Raw genomic sequence first — 14,065 nt, 5'->3', positions numbered from 1 at the left:
AGGGTATTTGTATTCTTTGTCAGGAAAGATGTTTACTGTATTCAGCATTTCGCTGATCACCCTATAGTGTCTTTTTTTCTTTTACGTTCAAAATTCATTAAACAAAGTCGTTTTTTTCCTAACAAAAAATGTCAGCACCGCTTCCCTTCAGTCTAGCTGACGGTGCGTTTGCCTAGCACTTTCAGCCCACAGAGCTTTTTTTCCTTTTCTAAACCAAAATGACAGTTAAAAAAGAATGTTTTTAAAGAAGGTGCACCGTGGCAGTTTATGCCATCCTTTTTCTTCACTGGACTCAGTTATGAAAGTATGGCCTATTATGAAAAGCGTGTTTCTAGAACCCACTAAAGCACTCCTTCAGAGCTGCACTCCCCGAGTATTGCACTCTTCCAACCAAAAATGCGCTCCAAGAGAAATACTAAAGCTGTGACTGATTACAAAAGCAAGGACAAATAAAGTTCAAATCTTTGAGGACATTAAAATATATTTCATTAAGCTTCTCCATGCTGCAAAATGGGCAATTTACTCTCAAGTAAATTTACTCTCCAGTACTGCCTCATTGGACGTCAGCGTGGAAGCGGGCGCAGCTGGGAATATCCCTGCAGGAACGACGAGCCGTTCCTGTGCCAGAAGGGCAAAGAAGTGGCAGGCCTTTCCCTCGGACCTTCCTTGGTGTTTAACTGTGGGGTGGGGATTTGGGGGTTAATACTCCTCTTTCACCAAGCAAATAAAATACTGAAAGATGATGTCGGGAAGTGGAGAGCCATCCAAACCAGAACAAATAGAGAAGACAGTAATGAGAATACGGTTCAGCGTGCATTAGAAACCTAGTTTGCAATGCTATTTCACTGTTTTCCCCTCAAAAAAGTTCAGCTCTCCAGCTCCAAGCATCTTTAAGAAATCCTATTTCTTCAATGTTCATTTTTACGTGAATGGCTTCTACTTGGATTTACAGTTGCACTTCCGTTTTTGTTATGAAAATATTACTCTATATTCTACATTGCTTATTGGACAGAAAGGAGAGTTATTGCCTGTTTCATCTAAAAATGGGAAAAGAGAGAATTAATACTCTCCTAGACACAAACCGGGGCAGGAGTTAAGCAGCGTACCACAAGCAGACTAATCCCTGCGAGGTTCGCCCAACACACAGGGCTGCTGCTGGCAGACCCCATGTGAAGGCACGTGTCCTTGCCACATGTAATATCAGCCCGAGATTAATAAGATCTTACTGACATAGATTCACTCTGGCTATAAATTCGGTGCTTACTATTTTCCCAACACACCAGCGATCTCCTGTCAAAGCCCAGAGTAAGGACAAGGACACTCCTAAAGGGTGAACAAGTCAAGAAAAGTGGTAAAAACGAGGGATTTCAGCGGAGGAAGGAACACGAGCACCAAATGATCAAGCACTGTTTCCTAGTGTAAATGTTCTGGTGTAAAAAGGACGAGGCGATAAGTTGCAGAACAGAGAACAGTAGAAAAGGACGAGAGGGTCAGTTATAGGGAAGAAAATAACCCAACAAAATGTGGACAAGAAAGCTGGAATATGTTTCTTGAGCTTAGTGAAAGGTTTGGACCATGCAGATGGAAAAAGATGATTCTGCCTTAGCGCGCTCAGTAAGGCGAACCGGCCCCCCGCTTTCCGCGGGGCGGCTGCAGAACAGTGCTCTGTGTCCGAGGCGTTCGCGGGGAACTGGTGCTGAGCCCCAGCTTTGTGAATCGCTGCTCCCGAAGCTCTCGGGTATTTTAAAGCGGTTCTTTACGTCCAGGCTATGGAGGGTTTGATGAGTTTAAGATGCGGGCTATTCGCCAAGGCTGCAGAGCAAACCTCAGGCCCCGCAGCCGCAGTCTGAGGCTCACGGGAGCCTCTCGGCGAGGGGGACCCCAGGGCACTGCTGACAGCAGGGGAGCCCCAAAGCGGGCGCTGCAGCAGCCTTACAGGTGGGGAGAAGAGTCCCAGCCACACAGAAATGGGAGAGCGCAACTAGTTCCCATCTATTTTATTCTCGCGTGTTTGCCGGGGCGGCAACGGGGACAGAGCAACGATGATCCGGCCATCATACCAATTACATTCCCATCAAAGACTGCTCGTTAGAGGGCTATGACACAGTGATGGGACTCCGTCAGTACAGGGATATTCCTAGAAAAGGAGCCGCCCTGTCCCCGCACCAGCCCCCAGGCATGCGGCAGCCCCGAGGACTTCAACAAGCGACGTGAGAGCCTCCCTCCCGCCCCTCCTCCTCGCAGCGGCCCTGCCGCCTCCCCGCTCCGCTCCCCCGGCTGCCGGGGGCCGGCAGCGCCCGGGCGGGGCGGGCAGGGCCGAGGGGGCGGCGGGGGCCCGCAGCGGGGCCGGCCCGGGGCCACCCCGCCCCGCCGGGGCGGGCCGAGCCGCCAGCCCCGCGCCCGGGCGGGTAAAAGCGGGGCGGCGGGGCCGGGGGGCAGCGAGGCGGCGGCGGGGCTGCGGAGCGGAGCGGGGCCGGTGAGCGGGGCCGGGCGGGCAGCGGGGCCCGGGCACCGGGGAGCGGGGAGCGGGACTGAGCCGAGCCTCGCCTCACCTCGCCGTTCCGCAGGTTGCACCAGTGGCCGGGATCGCTGCACCCACCAGCAAGACGGCGTCCGAAATGGCAGCCGAGGTGAGGGCTCGGGGGGCGATGGCGCAGGCCCGCGCGCTCGTTCGGGTGCTTCTCGCCACTTCTTTTCTTTTCCCGGGTTTTCAATGGGGAAGGGGAGAGCAAACGTATTTGCGGCAATATTTCTGACAACCCACCTCCGATTCTGGTGAAACCCGCGCTGGCGATGATAGATGCCTCCCAGCTACGCTCAGACGCCTCGTCCCCATCCGTGGCTGCCCGCACTGGCCTTTCGCACCCCGGCCGCTGGCCCGCTCACCCCCGGGGGCTCTGCTTTCCCAGCGCAGAGCTGCAAAACTTTGCTTTTTCAACTGCTGCTTCAAAAAAAGCCCCCCAGCACCGGTGCCCGCACCCCGGCCCCCCGCCGCGCTCCCCGCAGGCCCGCCGGGCCGGCCGCTGCCGCCGCCCGCTGTCCATGGTAGCCCGGGGGGCGACCCGGCCGCGCGCTGCCTCAGCGACCCTCGGGGGCGGGGTGGGGCCGTGGGACTTGTCTGTCCCTCTCATTTTACCCCAACACTTGTCGTACTGAACCTCCCCTTCTGGAGTCTGCACCCTGGCCAGTTTGATGCCAATCTTACGCCAAAGCGTGCAAGAGCATCGTGGCCCCTGGCGACGCTTCCCACGGCGACGCCAGACGCTTCGCCGTTGCAGGGGTGCTGTAGAGGATGTGCCTTGCGCTGACCCACAGCTCTTTGTCAAATGAATATTTTCTTACAGTCTCCCTAAAAGAGTGGGCTTTTAAAATTATCTTTTCAAGTAACAGTAGATCCTAGCTTTCACTATATCCCGGACTCGCTTACTTTTTTTTCCCTGCCAAGAGACTACCAAAGGGTCAGAGACCAGCAGCTGCTTAAAAGAGGGATCTGTGCTGGGCTTGCAGCATGGGCCCTGCTGTGCATTCTCAAGGCCAGGACGCACTCCCTCCAGAGTCTGCAGGAGTAAGGGATCCCGGGGGATTCCTGAGCCAGAGCTGACAGCTCAAGGGCTGAATGCCAGTGACAGTGACAGTTCTCCACCTCCACAACTACCTGCCACAGCTCTTAAAGTGCAGGGCTTCAATGGTACAGCACTGAGAAAACATTCCTGAGTATGTCCTCAGTTTTACTTGGATGAGGAGTGGGATGGACAATAACTGATTTTTGGGGTATACCAGTAAGTCTTTTGAACATGCCTCTTAACTTCATTACTTGCAGGGGGGTAAAATGATGGGAGGAAGGTTTGTCGGAAGCATAGACCCAGTCATGGAGATGCTCAGCGCTTCCATTACCTATGATCAGAGACTGGCTGAAGTTGACGTCCAGGGGAGCATGGCTTATGCCAAAGCCTTGGAGAAGGCTGGGATCCTGTCTAAGACTGAGCTGGAGAAGATCCTGAGTGGCCTGGAAAAGGTATTTCTTTCTTCACATCTGTCACGCGCGCTGAAACGCGTGGCTCCTTTTCCGACAGCATCTGTAGTAGCCTCCCTGAGTTGCTGTTCTAAAAAGCATCTTTAAAGGTCCTCATGTCCTGTTCCTTAGAGGTAGGCATGTGCTGAAGTGCTTTGTGAAAGGGCATGCTCTCCTAAACCATGGCCATGACAGGCCCACGTGTATTGCCCTCAGTACACTTGGAGGCATCGGGGCAGGGGATCGATGCTCAAATCGCACCCCGCTAAAGGCACCAGAGCCCGGCAGTAGTATGAGTTAGGAATAGTCGTCTTCTGCTGGCACTTGGGATCCTTTTGAGCCTGGCTGCCTGAGGTAGTAGGGGGCGATGCACAGCATTGTATAGGGCTGAAGAGAAGTCCGCAGCTAAGCGCTTTTTGAAAATATCCATTGTTGTTGCTCACCCACCGTGGACAATGGCGGGTCTATACGATGTTTGTATAGGGAAATCCTCGTGGACAATGCAAAAGCAATCCCCGACCTTTCAGCTCCCTTCTTCATTGCATTGCTTAAACCCTCCTATAGCCCTGGCACTGCAGGGTCATCGCGGGGAGAGATGGATCCCACCACGTGCAGTACAGAACATCAGGATCTAGCAAGCAGCCAGCCTTGGCCTGACCGAACAGGAACGGCAGAGCTGGCGGGAGGCTTAACACTTTGGTTTCCAGTGGCTGACTGGTGTTTCTGCTGCTGTTTGTAGATCTCTGAGGAATGGTCGAAAGGAGTCTTTGTGGTGACCCAAAGCGATGAGGATATCCACACTGCCAACGAACGCAGACTAAAGGTTTGGGTCCTCCAGCCTCTTGTTCCCGGTGCCCTGTAGCTAGATCTGCCTGACGTGAAGCGCACGCGCCTCTGTCCCACTGTGAAATTCCTCTGCGCCTCGGGCCACAATCGAGTGTCCCCAAGACCCCTTTTGTGGACGAGGCACTGTACAAACATAGAACCCAAACCTGCCCTTCCCCAGAGGAGGCCCCGTGGCTGCTCACAGGATCCTAGAGCCGGGTCCCTTCCAGGCAGGGGGAGGTCTGCTCATGCGGAGCCTCCTCCTCAGAACACAGAGACGCTGACAGAAATCCTCCTCTTGTCCTCAGGAGCTGATTGGAGACGTAGCTGGAAAACTGCACACTGGGAGAAGCAGGAATGACCAGGTATGTACAGAATCTTTTTTTTCCTCTTTGTACACCTCTCCCACTCAATTCAGGAGACCTTGGACCAGAACGGCCTTTGGCTCACTTCCCAGAGAGCAAGATGTAGCGACATTACCACATCAAAATGACGAAATGATGAGAGGAAGATGCACCTTCCCATCACAGAGAAGAAGGAGGGCTTTACTTTGCACTAAAAGTGGCCAGGCACTAAGTACCTCACATTCTGCTTTGCCTGACTGTGGCCAATCTCCTCCAGGTCGTGACTGACTTGAAGCTGTTCATGAAGAATTCCCTCTCTGTCATCTCCACTCACCTCCTGCAGCTCATTAAGACCCTGGTGGAACGCGCTGCCATGTAAGTCCTTTTCCATACCCGCGGCCTTGGCCCTGCCCGGGCTGGAGGCTTCCAGGCTTGCTCTTTGACTGGCACCAGTCAGGGCAGCAGCGGGGTCTTCTGCGGAGGACGTTACAGCCAGGCAGCGAGCGATAGCACGGGGGAGGCCGACGGACCCTCCTTCTCCGCAGTTCCCGTCACAGAGACCTTCCTCTTCCCCCGGTGCACCCCGGCAGAGGAGCTGGGGTGGGAGGTCCAGACGAGACCTTAGAAGGCGCCAGATCCACCTGAAGGAGTGGGGAACTTTAACACGGCTCAAGTTGCTACCTATGAGAAAAGCTGGGCTGTGCTAACTCCCCGGCTAACTGCTCCTCACAAACCACAAATTCCACAGGGAATCCTTGCCTGCCACAGAGGCGCTACTGTACCAGGGAATTTTCCAGGGAGGCCTGGGGCAGACCCACCGCCCGGGCAGATCGGGAGATCTAACCGCAGGGTGCTTAGGGAGCAGGCGACAGGGAGAGGAGGCGAGAGATCCCATTCAGCACAAGCCAGGCGAAAGAAGTTCTCTTTGTGACCTTGCTAGAAAAGCCTGGCGCGGCCCTGCCGCTGCCCCCCATCCTGACGGCTGCTGCTCCCCTCTTTCTCTCCTTTCCCATGCAGAGAAATCGATGTTCTCTTCCCTGGCTACACCCACCTGCAGAAAGCTCAGCCCATCAGATGGAGCCAGTTCTTGCTCAGGTAAGCACCTTTCGCACGTGGCTGGAGGAAGCCTTCTCCACCCTGGGGGCCCTGCTCAGCCAGAGCCTACAAGCGCAGCGTCTCCTGATGGAGAAGGGATCCCAGGCTCCAGGGGTGGCGGCATGCTGCTGGGGAAGGAGAGTGACATCTTCTGGCTTCACATGCTTCATCTCTCACGTCCTTTCCTAGCCATGCTGTTGCACTGACCCGCGATTCTGAGCGCCTGGGAGAGGTGAAGAGGAGGATCAACGTCTTGCCTTTGGGAAGGTAAGGTCTACTGTTTGTGTAGTCACCGGGCCTTGCTTTGCTCTGCAAAGTCTTCAGAGGTGCCGTCCCTGCTTCCTATAGCTCAGTTTTCATTGGGATGTGCTGGGTATCATGCATGACTTCTGTTTCTTTCTCCCCTGGCAGCGGTGCTCTGGCGGGCAACCCACTGGACATCGACAGAGAGTTTCTGCGTAGTGGTAAATGTCTCCCTATGACTGAGAGGCACAGGACTCCTTGTGATATCTAGGAGGGAGGGAAGCATTGATACATGGCTCCCAAAGGCGATGTAACGCACTGTCCTGGAGCCAAAGCCTTACTTTCATAAGGCTTTTTACTGCAATGAGACAGGCAATGCCTGTGAGGCTGGAGCAGGAAGAGCCACCTCTGCGGCACGCTGGCTGCCTGGGGCTACCAACAAAGACCCCAGTCAGTGTAACACTTAGGCATGCTGGTGTTCCCGGGACTACTCAAGGGCTCACGGTCACCCGCGTGCTGGGGCACCCTGCTGCATTCCAGCTCCAGCCATGCCAAGCCTGACCTCCTCTGTCCATCACCTTCCTTACAGAGCTGGACTTTGCCTCCATCAGCTTGAACAGCATGGATGCCGTTAGCGAGAGGGACTTTGTGGGTAAGCACAACTCGATCACTTCTTCCCACCACTGTTCTAGAAGCAGGCTTCTGGGACCTTCCCAGTTGACCTCCTTTAATAAGGGGCCTGAAATCCCCCACTAGGAGGTAACTATACAGAAAATCGGCTTGCTCGTGTTTAAACTCCAGTCAGGGCTCCCTGGGTTGTCAAGCAAACAGGCACCTTTTTCACCTCCTGATGCCCTGCCTTCTCTGCAGTGGAATTCCTCTCTGTTGCCACCCTGCTGATGATCCACCTGAGCAAGATGGCTGAAGATCTCATCATCTACAGTACCAGCGAGTTTGGCTTCCTAACCCTCTCTGATACCTACTGGTAGGTTTCTGGTCTCTGGGGAGTAATTCCGCTCAGCTATGCTCTCCTGCGAGAAGGAGACAGTGGTGGGGGCCTCCCCACTGCACGAGGCTGACACAGCAACAAAAGGCTGGCAGAAAGGCAGCCTTAGGGTGAACATTCCTCAGTCACGACCACTTATTTCTGATTCTGGTAACTCCACAAGCCTGCATTCAGCAGACACTCAGGCTGGCCTGCTGATACCACCTCTGGAGCGGCTTGGGGCAAAGCCTCCTTTTTGCCTCCCCTTTGGGAGGTGGGACTGTCTGGTAGCTCCAGACAAGACCACAAAATCCAAGGTCGTGATGTGGGAAACATGAGAAGCTCAGCACACTCAGTTCACTGCTTTCCTACACCCTAGAAAGGTGTCGGGGGACGGGGGACCTGCCTATCACCTTTGGAGGGCTCGGTCGGGACGCTGCACGAGCTGTGTCTGTAGGGACTGGGGTCTTGCTCACCGGTGCACTCCAAACGCCTTTCTTTCAGCACTGGCAGCAGCCTGATGCCTCAGAAGAAGAACCCCGACAGCCTGGAACTGATCCGCGGCAAAGCGGGACGAGTGTTCGGCCGGGTGAGCCTGCTAACGAAAGAAGTGGGATGGGGAAACCGCTCATAGCGGGGCTGGAGAATCTTGTTTCTTCTTGCCTCTGCGTAAAGAACCGTGCCCAGCCTGAGCTCCGAGCCTCTGCTGGGGCCGTGTGCTTCTCTTCTTAGAGCCAACCGCCTCACCTCTTTCTCCCTGCAGCTGGCTGCTATCCTCATGGTTCTCAAAGGACTTCCGAGCACCTACAACAAGGATCTGCAGGTAAAACAGATGTTAGTTTCCCACCACCTCTCGGAGCAGACACAGCGCTCTCCTGCTCTCGAGCAGCCTCGCGCTACATTTCCCTGGGCAGGCCCTGCTGCGTGCGGGGTGCTGAGGACGGGGCTGAGGCACGGCACGCTGCCGTCGACAGCCCGGCCCCTCGCAGGAGCCCCTGGGATGCCGGCCCTGCTCTGCTGGCCGGGCTGCTCGGGCCGTTGGCTTCTGGGCTGCATCGGGTTGACTTAGAGCCATTTCCATCCCTGTTCCACCGCAGGAGGACAAGGAGGCCGTCTTTGATGTTGTGGACACCCTGAATGCTGTGCTCCAGGTGGCCACCGGAGTGATTTCTACCCTCCAGGTAAGGCTTCAGCCTCTCACCGTTGAACATGGCTGGGGTGCACGTTCTGGGAGCAGCACAGGTCAAGGAGCTCTGGGCTGGTCCTAAGATGAAGGCTCTTCAGTGGCTCACCCATACTCCTCACTATGGCCCCCAGTGTCCGCTGCTCAGGGGGTCAGAGGGCCTTTTAGAGCCAGGTCCCTTCCAGATGAAGTCCCCTCACTGTGACCGCTAACGTGTCCCCAAGGAGGAGCTGACGATAATGTCTCCCTCTGACCATCCTTCTGCAGATCAACAGGGAGAACATGGAGAAGGCTCTGAGCCCTGAGATGCTGTCATCTGATCTGGCTCTCTACTTGGTTCATAAAGGAGTAAGTATCAGAGGGAGAGGTGGAGCTGTGATTTCTTTGGATGCAGAACACTGCTCAGCGAGGGCCTGAGATGAGGCCTCCTGTTCTGTCCCCAGGTGAGGAGCAGTCTGGGCCAACAAACACGAAAGCTGGAAACCCATTGATTACATGTATCCCAAGCAGTGGAACTGCTGCCAGGTGGACTTGATTGTAATTTACAGGTGGAGTTCTACCTCCTAACGCCTCCCCTCTTCACACCCCAGGAAGCCTGGATGCACATGGCATTAAGTGAAAACAAGCCCACCCAAGAAGACAGCACATGCATTTTTTCCTTTGAGGCTGCACCCCAGGTGCCTGGTCACTGACTGCGGCCTCTGCTTCTCCCTGCAGATGCCATTCAGACAAGCCCACGTTGCCTCTGGGAAGGCCGTCCACCTCGCCGAGTCGAAAGGCACCACCATCAATAATCTCAGCCTGGATGACCTGAAGAGCATCAGGTTCGTACCCCCGTGATTCTGCCCTGCCTGCCCTCAGCAGGCAGGTACCAGCCTCCCTTCCTAAGGGCCTGCTTATGGCGCCGCTCCCCCAAACGCCTGGGCCAGGCAGCTCCCCAAAAGCCTCCTGGCCTGAACAGCAGTGCTGCTACTGCTGGGCCGGACAGAGCTGCCGGGGGACGGCATCCCTCCCCTTCAGCTCCAGCGGGGCACGGGCAGCAGCTGCTGGGAGGGACTGGGAGAAACTCAGGCCTTGGCCTGGGGGCACCAGCCCTCCAGAAGAGTCTGGCCGCAAACCTCCTCGCTCTCCCCTTGGAGCCGACTCCCCTGGGGTCTGCCACAAGCGGCTGCTGCCAGGCCCCAGGCGTGCAGAAGCAGGGCTGCAGGAGGCCCTTCCCCCTGGAGAAAGGCTGCGTCTGCGCTCCCTCCCCGGCTCCGCAGGCAGTGAGCAGGTCAGGCCAGCGCACAGCGCCAGCGCTCTCCCCTGACCCCTCTGCTCTTCCCCCCCAGCCCCCTCTTCGGCAGCGACGTCTCCCAGGTCTTCAACGTCGTCAACAGCGTGGAGCAGTACACGGCCATGGGCGGCACCGCCAAGAGCAGCGTGACTGCCCAGATCGAGCAGCTGCGGGAGCTGCTGAAGAGGCATAAGGAGCAAGCTTAGAGTGTGGGGAGAGATCCCGTGGATGCAGCGGTGTGCCTGTCACACTGAGCTGGAGTTAATAAACACTGGGGTGCGTGTAGTTCACTGAAACTCCTGTCTTGCGTCTTTCTTCTCAGGGGCGAGATTGCGCGGGGCTTCCTCAGCCCTGGTGAGGCTTGGGGAAATGTTCGCTGGTGTGAAAGAACGGGGGCTCTCTTCTCCCTGGCAGTGGAGCTGGGCTATGGAGTGTTCAAGCTCTCGGGGGCTGGTGGGTAGAGAGCAGCAGGAGTGTCTGTCTACAAGAAAAGACCTGAAAATTGTTCTTCCTCTTGGAAGGGAGGGTGGTGGACCAGGGCAGGGATCGTCCCCCTGTGCTGGGCACTGGTGAGGCCGCCCCTCGAATGCTGTGCTCAGCGCTGGGCCCCGCACCCCAAGGCGGCCATGGAGGGGCTGGAGCGTGGCCAGAGCAGGGCAGCGAGGCTGGGGCAGGGGCTGGAGCACAAGGCTGGGGAGGGGCGGCTGGGGGAGCTGGGGGGGCTCAGCCTGGAGAAGAGGAGGCTGAGGGGAGCCCTCATCGCTCTCTGCAACGGCCTGAAAGGAGGCTGGAGCCGGGGGGGTCGGTCTCTGCTCCCCAGGAACAAGCGATGGGACGAGAGGGAACGGCCTCAAGCTGCGCCAGGGCAGGGTTGGGTTGGGTATTAGGGAAAATTTCTTCCCGGAAAGGGCTGTCAGGGCCTGGCCCAGGCTGCCCAGGGCAGGGGCTGAGTCCCCATCCCTGGGGGGATTTAAAAGCCGGGGAGATGTGGTGCTGAGGGACATGGTTTAGTGGTGGGCTTGGCAGTGCTGGGTTAGCGGTTGGACTCGGTGATCTTAAGGGTCTCTTCCAACCTCAATGGTTCTGTGATTCCATGCAGCGCAAGGCTGGATCCGGCAGTGCCAGAGCAGGCTACACAACGTGCTGAGGGAGGCTCGTGGGTGTGCACAAAGAGGAACACCTGGCACTGCATCTGCAACGCGTGCCCCATCTCCAGCTGTCACTGCCCTCCTCGCAGGAGGAGGCCGGCCTGCCTGCCTGCCTGCCTGCCCGCTGGCAGGGGGCATTAAGTGGCCAAAAGAAGTCTCCTCACCCCCTGGCACCAAAACTTGCACAGCCTTAGGCAGGACTTGGCCCCAGGTCAGCCCGCAGGTCACTCCAGCCCATCACACACCACCTTTGGCTCTGGTTTCCACCAAAGCACAGGGGCTGTATGGTCCCAAGTCAAGCTTTTTCCTCTGTGTGACCCAGGCCTAGCCAGCTGGGGCGGAATGCTTGAAAAGAGACTGGCGTGGCTGGCTGCCTCTAACAACCTGATACCGTCTTCCTTCTGTCCTTACAAAAATATAATCAGAACAAAGACCAGGAAAAGCCTCATTTGGGGAATGAGAATGCAGCAACCTTGTGTCTTTCACAGGGTGAAAATATTTGATTAAACAAACACTTGCAACATTATTCCCCACTATTGTTCTGCAGTGATTTCGGGACGGAATATGCCTACTACTTGATTCAAAGGGTAGAGAAAGAACAGTTGCCTACAGGCAAGGTGGGGCAATTTTCACTAAACACTAAACCAGCTTGGCCGTGGCACCCACAGCACAGCAGTGCCAGCTTTGTTATGGACAATCTCTTTTCCGTCACAGCGTTTTAAAGCTGGTGTTTTGCTCGGCACCCTGCCCTCCATGCTGATGCAGCAACACCTTATTGACTCAGTACTGCAAGACTCCGTAACCCACGTAGGTAATGGCAGTAACGCAAGCATTGCCTCAGCACGGTAGGTTAAGGCTGTAGCACAGACGGTGCTAACTGCCACGAGCTAAATCTCCTGTCATTAACGAAGTACCCCAGGAGACACAAAGTGCTTTCATCCTACCTTTGTAGCATTTGTGCTTTAAACGCGTGGGAGAACCAGCAACAAAAGTTCCTTTTTTTCAACACCTCCCCGCAGGCTCAGCCTCCCCGCACTCTGGCCCCAAACCTGATCTATTCTCCCGGCGCTTGAAGAACAGCACATTTCAATCACCGCTCCATAAAGCTCCCTTGCGTCTGCTCTGTTCCGTCCTGCTGTGGTTCTCCTTCGGCACTCGCGTCTCACTCTCCAGACAGGTTAGCTGTGGCCGGGGAATCGCTTATGCACACTCAGCGGAGAGGGGAAGAGCAAGAGAGGAAGGGGACACCAATACCCAGCACCAACAGAGTCAGAAGAAGGGATATCTCCTCGTCTCCACCTCGCAGTTCTTTTTTTCCCCTCCCATAAGCCTTCTCCATCTGTGCCACTCCCCTCTCCTTCCGTATTTGTGTCCTCTAGCTCCCGCCCGGTACCTCCAGAGGCCTCAGCTGAACAGATCTTCTCTCGCTCCCACAGCAATGTCCGGCACGGTTCCTTCTGGCCAGGGCCGAGCAACACAGGGCCCTGCCAAACCGAAAGCAAAAGGGAGGCCTTAGCAGACGATCACATCTTGGTTTCCTACTTAAATGAGCAGTTCATCATCAGTGGCACTTCCCACCCACCCACCCTTTTCTTAAAATTGTGAAATAATTTAGATTGGGAGGGACCTGTGGAGGTCTCTGAAGCTCCACAGACATTGCAGGAGTATGTGGGCCACAGCGCCTTCAGACTTTCACCATCACCCTACTATGCCTCACTGTGATTTGGGTTTTTAGAGCCCTGCCCCTTCCCGCAGGAAGATCTGTAGAGACAGAAGCAGCAACGGCTTGGACACTGCTCTGGACTTGGTCTAAAATGCCGGCTCCATTACAGACCACGGGAAGGGACTTCAGCCAAGAATTCACGTAGGCTGATCACGAGCTACCGAAACTCTCAGCACACGGCTATGTAACTCTGATCCGACACCCAAGCAGATCACAAACCTACAGAAGGGCTCCTGAAACATTACAAAAAGCAGCGAACTCTTCACTGGATCCCGTGAAGGAAAAGATCTCTAACCTGCTCTCACACTCTGGAAAAATCCTGCTGAATGTTTTGCCTCCTGAACAAATTGCTGCGCCTGGTCTTTTTATCCCCTAGCTCTCCACTGACGAGGCTGAGCTAACACCGCTTCTCTGCCTGGAAGTAACGGAACAGAAACGGGAGCTTTCACTGTTCTATTTAACCGTGTAACTGTTTAAATACAGGTAATATTTAGAAATCAAAACTGTCACGTATCACGCATACAAAGGGTTAATGATGTGAAAACACAGAGAGCAAAACAGATACAGGGGAACCCTGCGAGTGCCACCGAGATCCCATTCTCCCCTCTGCAGCCCTGGGGTCACAAACGGTGCCCGAGGGCGCGGTGCCGGGACAGCGGGGTGCCCGCCGTCCCCTCCGGGCTGCCGCGCCGCGGGCACCCTCCCCTTCCCCTTTGCACTTTGGGCAATTCCCGTACCGTTTCTTCAGGGAGAAGGAGGTACAGCCTTGGCGTGGGTTGTGCGTGTTCCACGTAGCGGTGTGAGCCCGCAGCACAGCCCCCGGCAGGTAAAGCCTCGCCCCGTGTACGATTCATTCCGGATGGAAATCTAGTCCTTACTGTTTTGCCAAATCCTCGGCAACCTCCTGTCAAAGCCCAGAATAAGGACGAAGACATTCATAAAAGATGAACATGTCAAGAGAAGCTTATTAAAAAGCAAGGACTTGGAAGAGGAAGGAATCTGGCAGCAAAAAGGTTCGAAGCGCTTTCTCAGTGGGGACAGCACGATGCTCCGCGTATCTGCAAGCCCGGACCTCTGAAAGGGAGCAGGGTCGTTTCCCCAGAAAAAACGATCACAAGGGGAAATGTATGAGAAGCGGTGAATTCATAGTTGGCTATGAATCCAGATAGAGAGTTTGAGCCTTGTTCTGGCCTGATACTGGAAACCCAGCTGCAAAAGGTACTTGCTCATT

General features: G+C 55.6%; 1 protein-coding gene across 1 annotated transcript; it reads left to right on the top strand.

The window, feature by feature from the left end:
- Window positions 1-3,832: 3,832 nt before the first annotated feature.
- Window positions 3,833-10,169, top strand: LOC309598207 (argininosuccinate lyase; the record flags this gene model as incomplete). Its single annotated transcript, XM_082328552.1, has 15 exons — window positions 3,833-4,015; window positions 4,752-4,835; window positions 5,146-5,202; window positions 5,459-5,556; window positions 6,199-6,276; window positions 6,466-6,543; window positions 6,688-6,740; window positions 7,109-7,171; window positions 7,390-7,504; window positions 8,009-8,093; window positions 8,268-8,327; window positions 8,602-8,685; window positions 8,955-9,035; window positions 9,405-9,511; window positions 10,019-10,169. 15 exons carry the CDS (start codon window positions 3,833-3,835, stop codon window positions 10,167-10,169), a joined length of 1,377 nt encoding a protein of 458 aa, XP_082184678.1.
- Window positions 10,170-14,065: the final 3,896 nt, after the last annotated feature.

The sequence above is a fragment of the Platalea leucorodia genome, assembly GCF_965183815.1.
Source record: "Platalea leucorodia genome assembly, chromosome: 16".
Classification (NCBI taxonomy): domain Eukaryota; kingdom Metazoa; phylum Chordata; class Aves; order Pelecaniformes; family Threskiornithidae; genus Platalea; species Platalea leucorodia.
Note: the sequence above shows the minus strand (reverse complement) of the source record. Positions and strands in the feature narration are given on the sequence as shown.